At 49.4% G+C, this 21,495-nt stretch overlaps 1 protein-coding gene across 6 annotated transcripts; it reads left to right on the top strand.

The window, feature by feature from the left end:
• The first annotated feature begins 1,135 nt into the window (after positions 1-1,135).
• Positions 1,136-19,482, top strand: ABCD4 (ATP binding cassette subfamily D member 4). 6 transcript variants are annotated; one of them, XM_077909977.1, is made up of 19 exons: positions 1,136-1,465; positions 7,007-7,125; positions 7,269-7,396; positions 8,533-8,672; positions 10,034-10,150; positions 10,508-10,633; positions 11,234-11,284; positions 12,697-12,791; positions 13,051-13,172; positions 13,280-13,371; positions 13,539-13,628; positions 15,373-15,581; positions 15,762-15,853; positions 16,365-16,401; positions 16,775-16,824; positions 17,656-17,708; positions 17,989-18,065; positions 18,693-18,808; positions 18,986-19,482. In XM_077909977.1, exons 2-19 carry the CDS (start codon positions 7,092-7,094, stop codon positions 19,052-19,054), a joined length of 1,698 nt encoding a protein of 565 aa, XP_077766103.1. In that variant the 5' UTR covers positions 1,136-1,465; positions 7,007-7,091; the 3' UTR covers positions 19,055-19,482. The 6 variants fall into 6 exon arrangements, 5 of the variants coding, with proteins under 5 accessions (XP_077766103.1, XP_077766102.1, XP_077766104.1 ...); XR_013386515.1 differs by lacking the exon at positions 1,136-1,465 and adding an exon at positions 3,384-3,542 and having other exon boundaries at positions 18,009-18,065; positions 18,986-19,019; XM_077909976.1 differs by lacking the exon at positions 1,136-1,465 and adding an exon at positions 3,384-3,542.
• The last annotated feature ends 2,013 nt before the right edge of the window (positions 19,483-21,495 follow it).

The following is a 21,495-nucleotide window of genomic DNA, read 5'->3' as shown; positions in this document are numbered from 1 at the left end:
AACTCTTTCGCTATGCATTTTAACATTTTTCTTTCTTCCTTTTTTTTTTTTTTAAGATTTTTATTTAGTTATTTGAGAGAGAAAGGAAGAGAGAATGCACACGCAGGGGGAGGAACAGAAGAGAGGGAGAAGCAGGCTCCCTGCTGAGCAGGGAGTCAGGATGCTAGGCTCAGTTCCAGGACCTTAAGATCATGACTTGAGCCAAAGGCAGACACTTAACCAAGTGAGCTACCGGAGGCACCTCTTTTCCCTCCCTCAAAAAAAAAAAAAAAAAAATCCAGATTTTTTTTTTAATTTTTATTTATTTATGATAGTCACACACACACAGAGAGAGGCAGACATAGGCAGGGGGGGAAGCAGACTCCATGCACTGGGAGCCCGACGTGGGATTCGATCTCGGGTCTCCAGGATCGCATCCTGGGTCAAAGGCAGGCGCCAAACCGCTGCACCACCCAGGGATCCCTTTTTTGTAATCTCTATATCTAGTGTGGGGCTCAAACTCCTAACACCTGAGATCAAGAATCACATCCTCTTCTACTGAGCCAGGCAGGCACCCCAATTAACTAGTGCCTGGCACATAGAATGTGTTCAGTTTAAATTTTCAATTAAAAAGCTAGTTAAGGGACGCCTGGGTAGCTCAGCAGTTGAGTGTCTGCCTTGGGCTCAGGGTGTGATCCTGGCCTCCGGGAACGGAGTACCTTACATAGTTACATATTTACATATTTCACAAGTACTATTTCCCACAACAATCATTATTACATTTCACAGATAAGGAAACTGAGGCACCTTGACCAAGGTCACACAGATATTTGGTGGTGGAGTAGGAATTTGAACCCATGTAACCTGGCTCTGAAGTCCGTGCTCTTAAACCATCTTGGTGATGACAGGGCTCTCCTGTTAAGGGCTGCAAAGTGTATTCTACAAAGTGATTGTGTCACACTTTATCTAACCAGTCCTCCTTTGATATGCATTCTGGTTGCTTCTGGGATTTCGCAATTAAGTACCATGCTGCAGAAACACTCCTGTGATTAACCTTTGTGCTCTTGAGTAAATAGTTTTCTAAGAGAAGCCTGGAAGTGAAACCACTGCATCATCTAAAATTTGGTAGTTATTGCCAAGTTACTTCCCTTTGTTTTATTTAACCAGTTTGTCCTCCCCTTGTCTATGTAGGAGAATGAGGAAGTAGCCCAGGAGTCCAGTAGGTACAAAGGGGGAAGCTCTGTCCTAGCTGAAAAGAGGATGAACAGAGACACTGACCTGTGTTTGGTGAAGTTGCCTAGCTCATCTTTGCTCAACAAATATTTATTGTGCCCTTCCTGAGTGTGTTTGGACAATGGAGACAGAGTCATGGTGAACACACAGACATGGTGGGTGCCTTCATGGAGCGGACAGTCTGTGGAGAGAGGCGTTAATGAAGTTAACACAGAATGAAAGTATAACAACAATGTTCAATAAGTGCTATCAGGTGAGAAAATGGAGTGCTATGGGAGGGAATAATGGAGTCTTTCTTTAGAGAGGGTGGTCAGGAGAGGACCTTCTGGGGAAGAGACATTAAGCTGGGGACCGGAGGAAGAGTAAAAATTAACAGAAATGTTGAGGGGAACAGGATTGTTTCCTGGCCCCTAAAGAAGTTGGAGTGGTAGGTGGGGCCAAGGCCCTAGAGACTTTTTTTTCTTTTGCCCTAGAGCCTTTTGAAGCACTGAAAGGTTTAAGTGAGGTGTTGATCTCCTTTGTTTTTGCAGATTTCCTTCCTGCTATGAAGGAACTGGTTTAGAGAAGGAACAAGAATTTAAGTGGGGAAACCAGTTAGGAGGTTGGCCTTAGGTGGTGGAGGAGGAACCTATAGTGTAAAAGAGTCTCCAAAAATGCTTCAATCAACTGCCATGTGTAGACCTCATTTGGATCCTGATTTTTTTTTTTTTTTAAGCTTTTACTTACTTGAGAGAGTGCCGGAGCACAGTGCTGAAGGACAAAGGGAGAGGGAGAGGCAGAGGAAAAGAATCTTAACCTGACTCTGCTGAGCACGGAGCCCCACTACCCTGAGATCATGACTTGAGCTGAAACCAAGAGTCCAAGGCTTAACCGACTACCATTCAGGCACCCTTGGATCCTGATTTTTTTAACTGTTAAAAAAAAAAAAATCACAGCTGGGGACAATTAGAAATTTGACAGTATATTTGCTATTAAGGAATTAATTAAAAAATTTTTAGTGTTCTGTCGGGTTTCCCACTATCCCCACTCCTGGATTAAACAGTTGGAAATTATCTAGTAGATAATTTACAAATATGAGCTAATATATTAATGAATGATATGATATATATGGCATTTTGTTATTCCTTTTTCCTTTGCAGGTATTTACATGTATATTTTCATAGTTGAGATCATACTTAAATCCAGTTGGTGGGCAGCCTGGGTGGCCCAGCGGTTTAGTGCCTGCCTTTGGCCCCAGGGCCTGATCCCAGGTCTGGGGATCAGGTCCCACATGGGGCTCCGGCATCTCCCTCTGCCTGTGTCTCTGCCTCTCTCTCTCTCTGTGTGTGTGTGTCTCTCATGAATAAATAAATAAAATCTTTAAAAAAAAAAAAAAGAAAGAAAGAAGATCACTGTGGCTTCTTTGGGAGAATATACGAAACATCTATATTCCCCACAGGTGCAGAGGGGCGCTGGCTTCCACTTCGCCAGGACGGTCGGGTTCGGGGGTTCGGGTTGCCGGGCTGAGCAGGGGCGGGGGGCTGGGCTGTTGGCCTTGCTTACTCTGGGTCTTCAGTTGGAATGTGGCTGGCCCATGCTGGATTTATGTTTCATGCTGTACCTATTACAAGAAGGATCTCTCTTTCAAGCTGTACGTTTATAAAAACCGATCATATACTGTATATATAAAAATGTTAAGATGGTAGAAACACGTATGAATGTACTAAGTAGTATTCCACTGTACTTATTCATAAGGTAGGTTTTATTACAAGACTCCCACCAGGTACTTCTTTTTTTTTTCCCACGAGGTACTTAACAAATGTGCACTACTCCTTTTCAACTGTAGAATCAGTGTTACTGCTTTCTAGCCCAGACCCTGCAGACCCTCCCCAACTCTTTCTCTGTAGGTAATTTCCTCTGTCCCGTGTCCCTCCCCCTACCTCCTAAATAAATAAAGGAATCAGTGAACCACACACACACACACACACACACACACAAAAATCCGAGTCTAAAATACTTTAAACAGTCCCGTTCCGCAGCTATTCTGGTCAAAAAGGAAACCTCCCCGATCCAGCAGGGGGCGCTGCAGGCGCCGCGTCGACAGAATGTGGCGCTCCGCCCTCTTTGGTTCTTTTCGACCTCCGTGGGTCGCTTCCGGGAGCGACCGCGTCTCCCGGCGCCGTCCTCTCTATCCGCCCGTCTCTGTGGTCGCCGTGGCCCCGCCCCTCTTGGGCGGGAGGCGTGGTCTTTGGACTTTTTTGCCGGGGCCGACTCCGGGCTAGCGGGGCCCGCGCCGAGGGTGGAACCCGGCTCATGGCGGCCCGGGGGCCCGCGGCCAGGGCTGGCGCCAGGTGAGCAGGGCGGCTGGGGAGGCGAGCTGGGCTGGGTGGCTTGAAGAGCCCCGGCCCCCGCGAAGGAGGATCCCGCTCGGGGTGCGGGATCCTGTCGCTCAGAGCCTCGGTGCTCGGGATTGGGTTGGTCCTCCTCAGCTCCTGACACACTGCGGTCCGCTGCACGGCCCCTCTTTGTGTTTTAATTTATTACCTTCCTCCCTTCGTTCCTTTTTCTCAATCCCGTTTCGCCCCCTTTACTCAGACACCCGCTGGTGTATTGAAAAACTCTTACCTTGAAAGGTACATAGAGGTTTTGAATTCCTGTGAAGGATCATAGGCTGTGATTTTTATTTTTATGTTTTTTGTTTTGTTTTGTTTTGTTTTTGCTGTGACTTTTCATTTTTTATTTTTTTTAAAATATTTTATTTATTTATTCATTAGAGAGGCAGAGACACAGGCAGAGGGAGAAGCAGGCTCCATGCAGGGAGCCTGATGTGGGACTCGATCCCGTGACTCCAGGATCACGCCCTGGGCCAAAGGCCGGTGCTAAACCTGCTGAGCCACCCAGGGATCCCCTGCTGTGACTTTTTAAAAAATCTTTTTGCTCAACGTTGTGTTTTTGAGATCATACGTTCAATAGTAACCTCGTTTCTATTTCTGAGGGCTGCATATATCTTATGTACTTTATTTATTTATTTATTTTTAAAAATTTTATTTATTTATTCATGAGACACAGAGAGAGAGAGAGAGGCAGAGACACAGGCAGAGGGAGAAGCAGGCTCCACGCAGGGAGCCCGACGTGGGACTCGATCCCAGGTCTCCAGGTTCACCCCGTGGGCCGAAGGCAGGCACCAACCAAACTGCTGAGCCACCCAGGGATCCCCCATGCTCTAGGTTTTAATTTCTTGTTGGTTTTACCCTCTGCACATACCTTCCTTGAATCTTTTATTTTTTCTTTAAGATTCTTTTTATTTATTCATGAGAGACACAGAAAGAGAGAGAGGCAGAGACACAGGCAGAGGGAGAAGCAGACTCCATGCAAGGAGCCCATGCAGGACTCAATCCCAGGACCCCAGGATCACACTCTGAGCCAAGGGCAGACGCTCAACTGGTGAGCCATCCAGGTGTCCTGGGGAGAGAAACTCTTAAGCAGGCTTCACACTCCGTGCAGAGGCTGACATGAGGCTTGATCTCACGACCCTGAGATCACGACCTAAGCCGAAATCAAGAGTCAGATGCCCAACTACCTGAGCCACCCAGGCACCCCTGATTATCTTACAACTGATGGTTTGGGTCTCCTTTTCCTTTCCTTTTTTTTTTTTTTTTTTTTTTTTCCCTTTTCCTTTCCTATTCTTCACAGTTGCCCTTAGCTATTATGGGCCTTTATATATTTCCATATAAAGTTCCTCAGAGAAGTTCCGCTGTGATTGGGTTGTTGTTTTTTTAAGATTTTATTTATTTATTCATGAGAGACACAGAGAGAGAGAGAGAGAGAGAGAGAGAGAGGCAGAGACACAACAGGCAGAGGGAGAAGCAGGCTCCATGCAGGGAGCCTGAGCAGGACTTGATCCCGGGTCTCCAGGATCACACCCTGGGCTGAAGGTGGCGCTAAACCGTTGAGCCACCTGGGCTGCTCTGTGATTGGTATTATATTAAATTTATATAGACTACTTTTGTTTGAAATGAAGTCTTTATAATGTTAAGTCATGCCAACTCTATTTAAGTCTTCTTTCACATCCTATAATAGAGCTTTCATTTTTTTTCTAAGATGTCTTTATACTAGGGCACTTGGCTGGCTCAGTAGAGCCTGCAATTCTTGATCTTTGGATTGTGAGTTTGAACCCCACATTGGGTATAGAGATTACTTAAAAATAAAATCTAAAAAAATATGTGGGGCACATGGGTGCCTCAGTCGGTTAAGCATCTGACTATTGCTCTCAGCTCAGGTCTTGATCTCAGGGTTGTGAGTTCAAGCCCCATGTTGGGCTCCATGCTGGACATGGGGCCTACTTAAAAAAAAAAAAAAAAAAAAAAAAAGAGGGATCCCTGGGTGGCGCAGCGGTTTAGCGCCTGCCTTTGGCCCAGGGCGCGATCCTGAAGACACAGGATTGAATCCCATGTCAGGCTCCCGGTGCATGGAGCCTGCTTCTCTCTCTGCCTATGTCTCTGCCTCTCTCTCTCTCTCTCTCTCTCTCTGTGACTATCATAAATAAATAAAATAAAACAATTTAAAAAAAGAAAAAAAAAGATATACTTTTTTAAAATTTTTTATTTTTTTTTTAAGTTTTTTTTTTTGTTTTTTATTTATTTATGATAGTCACACAGAGAGAGAGAGAGAGAGAGAGAGAGGCAGAGACACAGGCAGAGGGAGAAGCAGGCTCCATGCACCGGGAGCCCGACGTGGGACTCGATCCCGGGTCTCCAGGATCGCACCCCAGGCCAAAGGCAGGCGCCAAACCCCTGCGCCACCCAGGGATCCCTAAAATTTTTTATTTTTTTAAATATTTTATTTATTTATTCATTATAGTCACACAGAGAGGCAGAGACACAGGCAGAGGGAGAAGCAGGCTCCATGCAGGGAGCCCGACGTGGGACCCGATCCCGGGTCCAAAGGCCAAAGGCAGGCGCCAAACCGCTGCACCACCCAGGGATCCCTTATAGGTTATTTTTAAAAGTTAATTCCTGCATGTTTCGTAGTTGTTTTAAAGCATTTCTTTTGTAAGTGACATCTTATTTTCTTTGTATTTTCCAGTTGGTTATTGTTGGTATAGAACACTATTGATATTTGTATGTTAACCATGTATCTAGTTGAACTTTTTTTTTTTTTTAAGATTTTATGTATTTATTAGAGACAGGTACGAGCAGGGAGGAGGGGCATAAGGAGAGGGAGAAGCAGGCTCCCTACTCAGCGGGGAGCCTGACGTGGGGCTCAATCCCAGGACCCTGGGATCATGACCTGAGCCAGAGGCAGATGCTTAACAGACTGAGCCACCCAGCTCCTAGCTGAGCTTGTTTTATATCCAGCATTTGTCTATTGATTTGCTGCTTGCTGTACAAATGATCACATTATCTGCAAATAAAGACAATTTAATCTCTTCCCTTTTAATTCTTTTGCTTCATTTATTTTTCTTCCTTTATTGATTTAGCCAGGACCTTAAAATCCTTGATGGGCTTTCTTGTTGTGTTTGTGACCATAAAGAGGATGTGGCTAAAGTTTCTTCATTAACTATGTTTGTTTTGGTTTTTTTGTTTTTTGCTGTAAATTTTTGGTAAATAACCTTTTATAGCATTTACCAGCTTAAAGAAGTTCTTTTCTCTCCCTGGTCTGTTTCCAGCCTACTACCTTCAGCATTCATATAAGCCATTCTTCCTCCATGGCATGGACCCCTCCCCAGAACAATGTTGATAAACTTGGTAACTGCTCCTTAAGGCTTAACTGCCCTCTTAGGTTTCTCTCGACTTCTCTTACATCTCTTCTTCAGGCCCAAGTTAGATCTGCAATTTCTCCAGCGGTTCCTGCAGATACAGAAGGTTTTGTTTCCCTCTTGGTCATCACAGAATGCCTTGATGTTCCTGACCCTGTTGTTTGTGGCCCTACTGGGTGAGTGAGTGATCCCAAGCTCCAGAGGGAGGGCAGCCTTGGTTTGGGGGTCCCTTCTCTCTGGGGAGTTGATAAGGCAAGGACTCAAGGGGAAGCCTTTCTGACCCTTCATCACTGAGTTCTGGCCCCTCTCTCCACCCCAGAACAACTGGTGATATACCAGGTTGGCTTGATCCCCAGTCAGTACTATGGGGTCCTGGGAAACAAAGACTTGGATGGGTTTAAAACCCTGACATTCCTGGCTGTCATGCTCATCGTTCTCAACTCCATGGTAAGGTTTTCTCCCTGTGTTTCTCTTCCTCTCCAGCCTAGGGTCAGCAGAATGCTAGGAAGCAGGAATCAAGCTATGGGAGTATGTTCCCTCCCTTTTCTGGGAACTGGAGGTCAGAACTGTGCACAGGGCATTGATTTTTCTTTTGGTCCCAATTCCTTGGATGTTTCAAGCTCCCAGGGCTAGGCCATGAGGTTGTGGTTTAATTCAGAATACAGCAGAAATGATCTCGTCCCTTCCATTTCCAGAAGTCTTGCTTCAGGGAACTCCAAGCACTTGAAAACTGGGGTGAGCCAGGGGGCTATTGCTTCTCTGTGGGGCTGAGGCCGTGGTTCAGCCTGGTGCCATGGCACCCCTCCCAGCCTCTGCACCTGCTGCTTTCCCTCACAGCCTCCTCCTTCCCCACCCCTCTTCACTTGGGCAATGCCTGCTCACTGTTCAAGGTTCTGCTATTGTCACCTCCTTCAAGTCCTCAACTTTCTCCATGTTTCCTCCACCAAACTCTGCCCTCTTCTCTGTGGAACTAATACTGAGTTAACCTCTGCTGTAGCATTCCTCACACCCAGGTAATTGTTTCCTTGCCACACTGAGCTTATTGTCCTTGCCTTGCCTTGGGCTTAGCATTCAGGTGCTCCATCAGTGGTGAACCATGAGAGTCAGGCCTCTGCTAGGACTCACGCCTAATGTTCTGTCTGCCTGTACTACCTGTTTCCTTCAGGAAGCCCCTCCTCATCACCCTTGGGCGCTTTTGATGGGTCTTCTGGCATTAAGCACGCATACAGAACCCTGTTCCAAGTTTGGGGAAACAAAAGTAAGAACATAAATGGCATAGAAGATGCCATCCCCAGTCTCCAGAAGGTCACCTGCTCTCAGAATAAGACAGTACAATATAAAGAGGCCAGAGGGCCTTAGCTTTGGCAAGCCCCTCAGCCCATGGTGGAGGAATGAGCATAAGAGGAAAGAATCCCCTGACTTGACACTTTAAGCCAGTGGAAGTGCTGAGTGGATGGAGAATAATCAGAGTGGGCTGGGACCGGTCAGCAGAGGCTTTCTGCCAGCGCTGAGCTCCTCGCTGAGACCTGCAGTAAGCCATCTCTCGCTCTCCCTCACTGCCTCTTGCTTCCCCCATTGCACAGCTGAAGAGCTTTGACCAGTTCACCTGCAACCTGCTGTATGTGAGCTGGAGAAAGGACCTCACCGAGCACCTTCACCACCTCTACTTCCAGGGCCGCGTGTACTACACCCTCAACGTGCTGCGGGATGACATCGATAACCCGTAGGCGCCCCCTTTCAGTCCCCCTGCCCTCTGCGGGGTCCTTTTGGTCCGGCTTAACCCCGGAGAGTCCCTGAGGCAGGCCCCTGGAGTCCCTCTGCAGTTACCTGCAAACATTAATCAGCACCCTATGGCAAGGGGAGCCTGTGGAGGAGCCCTGGAACAGCTGTAGGGCTGAGAATAGGGAACTGAGTACTAGGAGCGGTTCCCTTTTGTCCATTTTATATTCTGTGCTTCCAAACCAGGCAAACCTAATCTCTGAAGAAAGCGTCCTTGCTAGCAAACCAGCTTTTGGACTTTCAGCAGTAAAAAGTTATTGTTGCCTAGGACTCAGTGTAAGATTCAGATCTTCATTCTGCTTCATTCTGTCCCTGAGCCTCAGGTTCCCTTTCTGGAAAATGGGGAGGAGAGTTCCTTTTTTTCTTTTTTTTTTTTTTTTGGGAGGAGAGTTCCTATTTCAAGAATATCTCAAAGGAGATTCATGCAATACATATATGCAGCGCCTGGCATGTAGCAAGTGTTCCAATGTGAGCACTTATTACTTTCCAGGCAAGGAAAAAGGCCCAGAGAATGCAAGTGACTTGTCCAAGGTCATGTCTCAGTGGAAATGGGAGTCAGTGTGGCCCTGGTGGTGCAGTGGGCCATAGGAGTTCTCTCCTCATGCTCATTCCCTCTCCAGTCACCAACCCCAGGCGCTTTGTTGCCTGGGGTGACCTTTCATCAGCCAAAGCTGAGCTTTGCAGCAGAGATTTTTGTGATTCCTGTTGCCTCTTATCTTTCTCTTCTAGGCTTCTCCATAACTCAACCCATATGAAGCTTCTGCAGCCAGGTAGCTAAAATAGGGGCAGGCTCAGGCTCACAGAAGAGATTGGAGGAGCCAGATAGAGGGGCTAACTTTCCTGCTCATCCAGAAACTCAGCTCATTTACCCTCAGGTCTTTCTCTGGTGCTACTCAGAACCGGCTCAGGACTCCTGAGTACTGGCCCTTTGTTTGCTACTATTCCTGAGGGGTAAACTGAGGTACCCTGTGAAGCAATTCTTCAGAACCCTATTTATTTTTTTCTTTAAGATTTTATTTATTTATTCATGAGAGACACAGAGAGAGAGAGGCAGAGACACAGGCAGAGGGAGAAGCAGGGTTCATGCAGGGAGCCCGACACAAGACTCGATCCCGGGTCTCCAGGATCACACCCTGGGCTGAAGGCGGTGCTAAACCGCTGAGCCACCCGGGCTGCCCTTCAGAACCCTATTTAAAGGCCCTTAAAGGATCTTAGTTCCTCTAGCAAAACCAGTGCTTGTCTGGGTCCATCTTCCCCCTGGATTGTGGCTAACAGTGCTGGAAGACTCTGTGTTCTTGGCTCCAGGGACCAGCGCATCAGCCAGGATGTGGAACGGTTCTGCCGGCAGCTCAGCAGCATGGCCAGCAAGCTGATCATCTCCCCCTTCACCCTCATCTACTACACCTACCAGTGCTTCCAAAGGTGAAGCTTCTCCTCCCTGGCCAGCTGTTTCCCCCGAGGTCCCTCACTCAAACGCGCTCCCCAGGTCAGGGTCCAGAAGAGGCTGGTCTTCCCTCCCTCCCACCTGCAGCCTAGGAAGGCTTCCTGTGTCCTGTGCTCAGGCCCCTACCCTCCCTTTGGACATGTAGCATTTCAGTGTCAGGGGTCCTGGTACTCTGACAACCTAGACTGGGTATCAGATGCCCCCACACAGGAGTAGAGGTCCCACAGGACTGCTGGCTGAAATTGGATGAGGGCTACTTGAAAGTGAGCAAGAAGCCGGTCTGAGGCCTGCGGGAATATGTGACACCCCCGACCCTCCCTCTCTCTGCCTTCCAGCACAGGCTGGCTCGGGCCTGTGAGCATCTTTGGGTATTTCATCCTGGGAACCCTGGTGAACAAAACGTTGATGGGGCCCATCGTGGCAAAGCTGGTGCAGCAGGAGAAGCTGGAGGGGGATTTCAGGTGTGTCTCTCTTGCTTGAGGTTTCTGGGCTGAGCGTAATGGTTAAGGAATGGGATCGGGAGTAAGACAGCCTCTTTGAATCGCAGCCTGTGCTAGTTACTAGCCTTGTGCTCTTGGGTGAGTCTTGAACCTCCCTAACTTCAGTTTTTCCATCTCTGAAATGGGGATGGTTGTACTGCCCTCAGAGGGGACTGTGAGGGGCATTACTGAGATTATAGCTGAGCAGCACCGAGACCTGTGTCTGGTTGGTCAGCATCATCCCTTGGCCTTCTGTGTGTTTCTGTTCCAACCTCCCCATTTTGGCTCAGCCAATAGATCAAGCCCCTGTGCTGTGCTTCTTGACCTCCTTCAGGTTGGGCCCCGGGAGGAGGTGGCACGGGCAGGGATGCACCTGTCCTCTAGGGAGGTGAGGGGTTGCCCTGTCTGCAGAGTTCCTCCCACCCCACCCAGGCCCTGGGATTCCCAGCCTGTGACAGCTTAAGGAGGGGCTGGGCTGAGGCAGCTAGTTTCAAGGTGGAACCAGGTTCCTCTTTGGAGGTCTGCTTCCTCGGGGACCAATACTGCCCGTTGTCAGGACACATTTCCCTTTGGTCTGCCCAGGTTCAAGCACATGCAAATCCGGGTGAATGCTGAATCTGCTGCTTTTTTCAGGTGAGTCAGGTGGGGAGAGTTTCCTTTGGTCTCATCAGAGGTGATGGTGGAGATGGCAGAAAAGGAAAGGTGAATCGTGTGGCTCTCCCACCACCGCCGAACCCAGGAGCTGAGCGTCCTTACACTTGGCTATGACCCTCTCCCCATGTCTCTCACTGTCTCTGCCTCATCCTTAGGTCCAGGTATTTGCTTCTGAAGCTGGTTGTTCCAGTGGCTCAGCATGGGGCCTAAATTTGTTCCAAGAATGAAACAAGTGAATGCTTCCTGTCTTGGTGATGACTATAAGGCATTGCCTCTGCCTGTTTTTCCATCTGTAAAATGGCTTTCTGCCAGTGCCTGTTGGCTGATCAGAGTCTCAAAAACTGATCTTTTGTCTCTGTAGGATAGGAGGGAAAGGAAGTCTCAGGAGATCGGGAGACCTGCTCCCCACAAACACTGTCCAAGTAGAACAAATATCTGATCTCTTGACAGCAGCATTGTGAAATCTCATTCCTTCCCTCAAGGTCAGGGCAGGTCCCTGCACCCTTCCTTCTTTGAGACCTCTGGAATCATTGGCCCCAGAAAAATAGCTCAGGCCCCACAAGTGTGTGTTGAAGTTAGTTGGAAGCTGTTCTTAGATCACCTGGGTCTAATAGCCCTGGGACCTTTGCGCTTGTATGTCTGCTGCATTTTGCAGCTGCTGCCACTTGGGGGCGCCAAGGATACCAGGAATCTATGAGGTGGGGTTTGGTTGTGTGATGACAGAGCCGGGGCTGCGCTAAGTGGCTTTGGGGTTCTGCAGCCTCTGGCGAAGTTCTGGGCTCTGGGGAAAGCAGGTTGGTTCTTGCAGCTCTGGATGGCTTCTTCCGTGGCTTCTCTGTCCCTCTAACACTTTCTATGGCAGGTGAAAAATGCAGTGCGTCTGCCTGCCCACCTAAACTGGGAGATCAAGGGCAGGGACTATTTTATCCACCTGTTTATCTCACTGGCTGACTGGCATAGAGCCTACCACATAGCAGCTGCTCCGTGTATAGTTGTTAATAACACGTGCTATTTTTTGAGGGCCCGTCTTCAGCCTGATGCTTTCTATCTAGAAATTTTCACTCTAACTTATTTTGTGGGTATTACTAGCCCCATTTTACAGAAGACACTGAGACCCTGAGGCTTAAGTAACGTCTCAGTATCACCCAGCTAGTAATTGGCCAGAGCCAGGATTTGAACCAGGTCTACCCAATCTAGAGTTCATGTTCTTTCCCCAGACAATACTGCTGAGTAAATGAAGCAGTGAATGGATGCTAGTTTCAGAAAGGGTCTGAGATGAAGACCATTTGCATGAGCTTGGTCCCTAAAGGAGAGTGTAATGAGGGATGGAGTGTCCCCCAGTCCGGCTGAGGCTTTCTAGGCCCTGTCCACATCCCAGCCTTTCTCTTCAGAGCTGGGCACGTGGAGCACACAAGGACAGATCGCAGGCTGCAGAGACTCCTTCAGACCCAGAGGGAGCTGATGTCCAAGGAGCTCTGGCTGTACAGTAGGTAGAGGGAGCCCTGGGAGGCAGAAGCCACAGGAGCGGGGTAGTCCACTTCCCTTCGCACACCTCCCTGCTGTCTCTCTGCACTACTGTTAGCTGTGGTGAAGGAATTAAGCAGAGGGAGCCACTGCCTTTGCCATGAGCATCTTTGGGAGAACGAGGATCCAGGGAATAGCTTGGTCCTCCTTGGCTTCCTCTTCCCTCAGAGCATGAGGATGGTCCCTGGGTCTCTTACCCTGGGTGTTTTTGTCCTCTGCAGTTGGGGTCAACACGTTTGACTATCTGGGCAGCATCCTGAGTTACGTTGTGATCGCCATCCCTATTTTCAGTGGTGTCTATGGAGACCTGAGCCCCACAGAGCTTAGCACTCTGGTCAGCAAGGTGAGGATCCCTTCTGGTGACCCTTCAGGCCATCCCCTCTGCCGTTTGGCCTGGCGCCCAGGGCCTTGGAGCCAGGGCCTACGCTCACTGTTCACTGTCCTGTGCAGAATGCCTTTGTGTGCATTTACCTCATCAGCTGCTTCACCCGGCTCATCGATCTCTCCAGCACACTCTCAGATGTGGCTGGTTACACACACAGGTAAGGCTGTGTCCGGCCCCTCTCCAGGTCCTGAGGAAAGCATGTGCCGTGAGAAGTAACTGAATGAAAAAAGAAAGAGGGAAACCATATGCTAGTGGGTGTGAGAAGGAGTAACATGTTTGCCTGCCCCCCCGCCCCGAAAACTCAGGTTTTCACTTTTTGCCTAGGATTGGGGAACTCCAGGAGACCCTGCTGGACATGTCCCTGAAGTTACGGGGTGGCGAGATCCTGGATGAGAGTGAGTGGAACATGGACAGGTGGGTGCCAGGCTGGCAGGGCAGTGCGGTGGTGGTGGAGGCAACTCTGGGTGCCCTCAGCTTGGGTTTGCCTTGGAGCTGTGCCCTTTCCAGCTGGGCAGCAGAGTTTTGTGGAGCAGATGCCAGAGCTGCCTGCCTAGTGCCAGGCACATTACAGGTATTCATAGGCAGCGGTACTGTTCCAGCATCTGTTCCAGCATCTGGCACCTGTTGTGGTCATTTACACCTTCCCCCAGCTGCTGGAAGCACAGTGCACACACCTGCCTGGACCCGAGATGAGAAAACAAATCTGAGTGCTATCTCCCACTGAGCCCTGCCACCTGCCCCTCGCCTTGGGGTATGCCAGCTCTCTCCTTCCCCGGCCTGGCTCACACCCACATGTGTCTTTACCCATGTCTCATTGCATGCACTCTGATGTTTCTGACCTTTCTGTGCACTGAGGATTTGTTTCATGTCCTCGCTTTTCTTTTCTTTTTTTTTTTTTTTTAAAGATTTTATTTATTTATTCATGAGAGACACACACAGAGAGAGGCAGAGACACAGGCAGAGGGAGAAGCAGCCTCCATGCAGGGAGCCCGACGTGGGACTCGATCCTGGGACTTCAGGATTACGCCCTGGGCTGAAGGCAGCGCTAAACTACTGAGCCACCTGGGCTGCCCATGTCCTCGCTTTCTTGGGCTAATTACCCAACTGTTCTGTGTCTCACTTTCTTCATCTCTGTGAGAGGAACAGTAATGGAACCTTCCTCTCAGGGTGGTTGTGAGGATTAGATACCATAGTCCATGGAAAGTGCTTGGACAGTGGCCACAGAGTAAGCTTTTGAAAATGGAAACAGCCTGAGGTCCAGGGCTACACACAGCTCTCTCCTTAAGGACTAAAGCCTTAACTGTTGTCCCTGTTTAGAATTCAGGCTTTATGCCACTGTGGGCCTGGGCCTGGGGAGATGGTAAGGAGACCACAGGAGACCAGAGGCTCTGTTCTCTGGGGGAGAGGGGCATCTGTGCAGAGCCAGGAACTCCAGGTCCTTTTACAACCACCACGCCCATCCTGCTATACCTGCTGGTCAACGCGCTGTGCAAACCCACTAGTTTTTAAGTTAGACAGCTTCAGCTCCGTGACACCGAGTGAGTTACTTAGCTGCCAGACTTGGTTTCCTCATCTGCGAAGTAGGGAGAATATTTGTGATCTCTAGGTGATTAAGATCAGTTACGATGGGGCTTCGCACAGCCCTACCTACCGCACAGCCCTACCTCTGTGTTAGTGTGCCTGGGCTGCCACAGCAAAATACCACAGACCGGGTGGCTTATACAACAGATATTTATTTTGTCACAGTTCTGGAGGTTGGAAGTCCAAGATCAGGGTGTTGGCTGGGTTGGTTTCTCCTGAGGCCTCTCTCCTTGGCTTGCAGATGGCCATCTTCTCGCTATGTCCTTTCCTGGCCTTTTCTCTGTGCGCGAGCGTCCCTGGTGTGTCTCCCTCCTCTTAAAAGGCCATCAGCTGTATTGGATTAGAGCTCTACCCTAATGGCCTCATTTGAATGTAATCATTTCTTTAAATACCTCCTCTTCACATGCAGTTACATTCTGAGGCACTAGGGGTTGAGACTTGCCTGCTGTTTTGAAGACACAGTTAAGCCCATAACAACCCCTTGTCCAGAGGTGAGGCCCCCAAGGAGAAGACCCTGCCCCTTGGCAGCACTGACACCACTTCTCTTCCCCACACTCCCCTCATCTTCTGAACACAGGGCCCCAGGGTGGCCAGCCGCAGAGCCAGCAGACACAGCTTTTCTCCTCGAGCGGGTCTCCGTCTGTGCCCCCTCCTCTCACAAGCCCTTAATCAAGGATCTGAGCCTGAAGATCTCTGAGGGGCAGAGCCTGCTCATCACGGGCAACACAGGCACCGGCAAGAGCTCCTTGCTCAGGGTTCTAGGTGGCCTCTGGGCAAGCACACAGGGTGAGAATCGGCCCTCCCTGCCTCTGAGCCGGTGTGGCCCGGTGGTGTGCATGTGTGTGATTGTTCGTGTGTGTGTATGTGCATCTGTAAAAATCCAGGCATTTTTGTCAGGGAAAGGAAATGAAAGGCATTTCCTTTCTTTGGGAGATCTCAAAATAGAGGTTTCTGTGGGCTTTACAGGCTCAGTGCAGATGCTGACGGACTTTGGACCCCATGGGGTGCTGTTCCTGCCACAAAAACCATTCTTCACTGATGGGACCCTGCGGGAGCAGGTCAGCCTGGGGCCCCCTCCTGCCTCTACCGTAACTGAGACCTCTGGCAATATGACAGGTCTCAGCTCTAGAGAGTTACGAGGCCGAAGGTGAGGTAATAAAGCTCTCCCTGCTCAGGAACTCCCTGGCTCTAAGAACATTTTATTCACATCCATGGATTGGGCCATGTAGTTAGAGCAGCTCCTGGGGGCAGGGTTAACCTGTGGAGGCCAAAACCAAATACCACATACGTTTGTTCAACACCAAGGTTGGATTCTGGCGGCCAGGTCCTTAGGAGTCTCCCAGACCCTTTCTCTGCAGCCACACATCCAAAGGTTGCAGTGACCCTGTCTCACTGTCTGCTGGCCCAGCCTCTCCCACTGGACCCTTAGCTAGGGTGTTCCTTACTGTCATCAGGGGGAGAGGACCCTGGCCTCTGGCAGTTCCTGGGGCTGTTTCTGAGGGAGGTTAGGCTGTGTACAGCACCAGTTCTCTGCCCTCACCTTAGGCCTATGTGGTTTTGTTTTATCAGGTGATATATCCCCTGAAGGAGATCTACCCGGACTCAGGTGAGCTGGGCCTCCTTGGGGCATGTCCTCCCAACTAAATTGCCCCTGCTCTGCCTTTTGGCAGAGGCTCCAGCAAGGCCGCTAGTTTGAGGTCCGTTTTTTTCTCCTCCTCCAAGTGCTTATGATTTTGGGGTCTGTACCCTGACCTCATCTTGTTCTGTCTTCCCCTCCTTGAGGAGAGACACCCATTGGAGGAAGGGAAGGGTTACTTCCTTTGCCTGGCCCTTATGTATTAAGTGCTATGACCCTGTCACTGCAGAGCCTTAGCCCTGATTCTGGCGCCCCCACCCCTGCCCCCTTGCATTATGTACCCCATCTATTCTGGGTACCCAGAAGGAGATGACTTCTTGAGGAAGGCTTCTCTGTTTTGCAGGTTCTACTGATGATGAGAGGATCCTGAGGTTTTTGGAGTTGGCAGGCCTGGTGAGTACAGGCAGGGTCCCTGAGGTCCGAGCTCACCTGGTAGCCCTGACCGCGAGTGCTGGTCCAGCAGAGCTGGCATACTGCCCTGGGCCCCAGACTAGAAGTATGAGCCTGGACGGTGGGAGTGGGGGTATAAAGTGATGGCAGCAGTTGGCCAGCTACAGGCAACAAGGGGGTACATTCTCTGAATCGAATTTTATTTTATTTTAAAAGACTTTATTTATGTATTAATGAGAGACACACCCAGAGAGAGAGAGAGAGAGGCAGAGACACAGGCAGAGGGAGAAGCAGGCTCCATGCAGGAAATCCCATGTGGGACTTGATCCTGGGTCTCCAGGATCACACCCTGGGCTGAAGGTGGCGCTAAACCGCTGAGCCACCTGGGCTGCCCTGAATTGAATTTTATTTTATTATTATTTTTAAGTTTTTTTTTTTAAATTTATTTATTCATGATAGAGACAGAGAGAGAGAGAGGCAGAGACACAGACAGAGGGAGAAGCAGGCTCCATGCCAGGAGCCTGATGTGGGACCTGATCCCGGGACTCCAGGATTGCGCCCTGGGCCAAAGGCAGGCGCCAAACCACTGAGCCACCCAGGGATCCCCCCGAATCTAATTTTAAAATGACAATAAAACTAAGTCAGTCTGCTTTTCCTTGTCATCATGCCCCAGCAAATGTAAACAATGTAGTTGATGGGCTATTCCTCTCTGCCTGAGGAGGATTGCTAGTGCACCACAGGGGTGTAGCTCTGTCTCAGAGATGTGTGTGATGGGATGCCAGGAAGCAGGGATGGGCCCTCTCACGGACAGCATTCCTTTTGGGTGTGTTACAGTCCAGTTTGGTGACAAGGACAGAGGGTCTGGACCAGCAAGTCGATTGGAACTGGTAAGAAGGGAGTCGGGGTGCTCCAGAGCCAGTTCTCCCGAAAGACAGTGGGTTCCAGGTATTTGCTGCTCATCAGGGACATGTTCATGCCCTCAGGAGCAATGTTTTGGCCTCATCTCATGTGGGCAGCAGGTCTAGACAGTGGTTGAAAGAGGAGGGTGATGTCCATCTGTCCTGGGGCCAGCCTCCCTGCCACAAGAACCTCTTCTTGCTTAGACACATTCTATACAAAAGCCAAGCTATAGCCTCGTCTAGCAGTCCTCTTACTCCCGTTCCTCAGGTATGATGTTCTGTCCCCAGGAGAGATGCAGAGGCTCTCCTTTGCCCGGCTTTTCTACCTACAGCCAAAGTATGCAGGTGAGTGTGCATGCCAGGTACTGTGTGCTCACAAGGGCGCGTGTGTGTGTTCATGTATAACTGGGGAGGTGTTCAGATGGGTAGGAGAGCACCGCTGTGCATGGCTGGACATCTCTGTCCCTGCAGGAGAGGATGGCAGGGCTCTGCCCACGCGGCAGCAAGGTTGGCATCCTCAGAGCAGCTCTGGATGTGTTACACACCAGTCCATAAGCATCACCATTGCAGCAGCCGGAGCCAGCCTTGAAACCTTGTGATTTTATGTGCCTCAGGCTCTGCCATTCATAAGTGGGCAACACCCCCAGTCTGCCTGGCAGAGAAATGGCAGGTGTGAACTTCTTCAGGGGCTGACATCCTTGGGGGAGGTGAGAATCCCTGCTGTGAGCGGTTCTAGGCAGTACTGCGCTTACTGTAGGCAGCTGGGGGATTTTGTCCTACTGCTTGTAGAAGGCTTCCTGGGTGAAGCCTAGCCCCCTGCTCATTTGGCCCATGCTCTTTCGACGGCAGGGGTCTCCTAAGAGCAGCTTGAGTACCAGCTGGGTACCAGCCAGAGGTGAGTGTGATTTGGAGGAGGAATAGAGGTGGGTCAGAGGCAGAACCCCATCTCTTCCCCCCGGATTCTTCCCTCAGTGCTTGATGAAGCCACCAGTGCCCTGACCGAGGAGGTAGAGAGTGAGCTCTACCGCATTGGGCAGCAGCTGGGCATGACTTTCATCAGTGTGGGACATCGACATAGCCTTGAGAAGGTACCCAAGCTCATACAGGTGGTCTCAGGAGGAGGAAGAGCCCAACGGTGGGGCCTGACCAGGGCCAAGGGCCCTTCCAGATAGGGGATATGGGTGGCAGAGAGGGCAGGGGATGGATGGCCTCCTGTTGTTGTGGCCAAGGCAGCCTGATCTCTGTGTCATGCTGGTCTCTTGCAGTTTCACTCCTTGGTTCTGAAACTCTACGGAGAAGGAAGATGGGAACTGAGCAGAATCAAAGTGGAGTGAAGCCATGTGTGGGGCTGGCTGCTGGGAAGGTGCCAAGCTCAGGGCAGATTGGCACTCCCCCAGAGAGACAAGGGGCGAGAAAAGGGGCCTGCAGGGCACGGGAGACCCCTGACCCGCCTCACATGCCCTGTTTGGAGAGTGCTGGCAATAGGGGGGCACAGTTGGGGGGATGGCCACCTGGTCCTGCCAGGGCACCTCCTGCTACCTCCGCCAGAGCTCCCTGCACTTGCTAAAGAAAAACCTGAAAGTGGGATCTATGACAAATGTAGGATCAAATGGAGAGAGGATATTGGGCTTAAAGTCAAGAGATCCAGAAATCATTTAAATCTGTTAAATTTTGTAACAATATATTTTTACCTTTAATCAACTATTTAAATTTTATAATTTTTTTTTTAAAAAGAAAAGATAAACATTTATTAAAGATTGCAGTTTTCTCCCTTTCCTTTTCTTCTCCACTTTAAGGTGACCTTTTACAATGAATCCCCAGACATTTGTTTAGGAGCCTAGGGGGAAGGGAGTAGCACTCTCTCACTAACCTCCAGGCCCTTCTGTTTTTCTTGTCCTAACCAAGGTAAAAATAAATTTTTCCCTTCAGCCAGCTAAAATAAGGTTAGAGATTTTTCAAAAATAATCTTTGTTAGGGAATAGCAACAACCAAAGGGAACAGACAAAATCCAGGAAGCATGAAAACTTGAGATGGAAAAAGATTGAACCCAAAGCCCTTATTCTAGAATAGTGTTCCCCAGAGTTGAGTTGTCAGAGTAGTACATTCATGATTTTTGTCAGATCTCTGTACTTCTTATACTGTGAATTACTTAATATTTATTATTATTATTTTTTTAAGATTTTATTTATTTATTCATGAGAGACAGAGAGAGAGACACAGGCAGGGGGAGAAGCAGGCTCCATGCAGGGAACCTGACGTGAGACTTGATCCTGGGTCTCAAGGATCAGGCCCTGGGCTGAAGGCAGCACTAAACCGCTGAGCCACCCGGTCTGCCCACTTAATATTTTTAAAATTAACTCAGTTCAGTCTTCAAACCTAACTGATTTTATTTTTATTTATTTTTATTTTTTTTAACCTGATTTTTTTTAATAGGAAATTCCTTTTTTTTTTTATTTTAAGATTTTATTTATTTACTCATAGAGACAGAGAGAGAGGCAGAGACACAGGCAGAGGGAGAAGCAGGCTCCATGCAGAGAGCCCGACATAGGACTCCATCCAGGGTCTCCAGGATCACGCCCTGGGCTGCAGGCGGTGCTAAACCGCTGCGCCACCGGGGCTACCCCATAACCTAACTGATTTTAAAGGAAAAATTTATACTTGATATAAATAGAATGTAACTGTAAAAAAATGAATGTAAATAATGTCATGAAATTGCAGTTTGATACTGTGCCTGCAAAGACTCTGAGCCTGAGTCTTGTTCTGTTTGCATAGAGGGAGGGTAAGAGATGTCATAGGGGAGTCAGACATTGGCACCCAAGTGAGAATTTTCTTGCTTTTTTTTTTTTTTTTTTTAAGATTTTATTTATTCATAGACAGAGAGAGAGAGAGAGAGGCAGAGACAGAGGGAGAGGGAGAAGCAGGCTCCATGCAGGGAGCCCGACGCGGGACTCGATCCCAGGCCTCCAGGATCACACCCCAGGCTGCAGGCGGCGCCAAACCGCTGCGCCACTGGGGCTGCCTGAGAATTTTCTTAAAGTTAGAAACCAAAAAAAAAAAAAAAAAGTTAGAAACCCAGAGTGGGAACTGTAAGGAAACAACTTTCTTACTCTCTTTTTTTCTTTTTAAGATTTTATTTATTTATTCATGAGAGACAGAGGAGCAGAGAAATGGGCAGAGGGAGAAGAAGGATTCCTGTGGGGACCCTGATGCAGGATCAGGACCTGAGCCAAAGGCAGACACTCAACCACTGAGCCGCCCAGGTTCCCCACTCACTCTAAGTCTTGAGGTTATTTACTGCCTTGTTGGTTTTGCTGAAAATTATGCCAGATGTGGGGTGGGAGGGAAATTATAAATGGAAATTGGGGAAGTGCTGTCTGGATTGCTGAAGCCTCTCCAGCCTGGCTCAGCTGGCAAGTAGGCCGCTGGTGTTGTAGGCCAGGAGCCTGTTCCTCCTCAGCTCTGGCCCATAGGCCTGTTGGGGCGCTAGAGCAGTGCATCAAGGTACCTTGCTGAGAGAGCTAAGGTGGCCCCCTGACCAGATCTGATGGCAGGTCAGATCCCCAGTGAAGCCTTCTCAGGGATCTACAGGATTATCAGCTCTACAAAGGCCCATGGAAGCCCTGCAGCCAGTGTCTAGCCCTTTCACAGGGCTGAGAGGGACCTCAAGGTTGGCATCTGCTCCGGGAGCCTTCCCATCCTTGAATCTCCCAATGGCATCCCACCAGGCAATCTTCTGGCCCCTGGTCAAACACATCTAACACGGGACCACCCATCC

The sequence above is a fragment of the Canis aureus genome, chromosome 9, assembly GCF_053574225.1.
Source record: "Canis aureus isolate CA01 chromosome 9, VMU_Caureus_v.1.0, whole genome shotgun sequence".
Taxonomy (NCBI): domain Eukaryota; kingdom Metazoa; phylum Chordata; class Mammalia; order Carnivora; family Canidae; genus Canis; species Canis aureus.
This window is presented reverse-complemented; position numbering and strand designations above follow the sequence as displayed.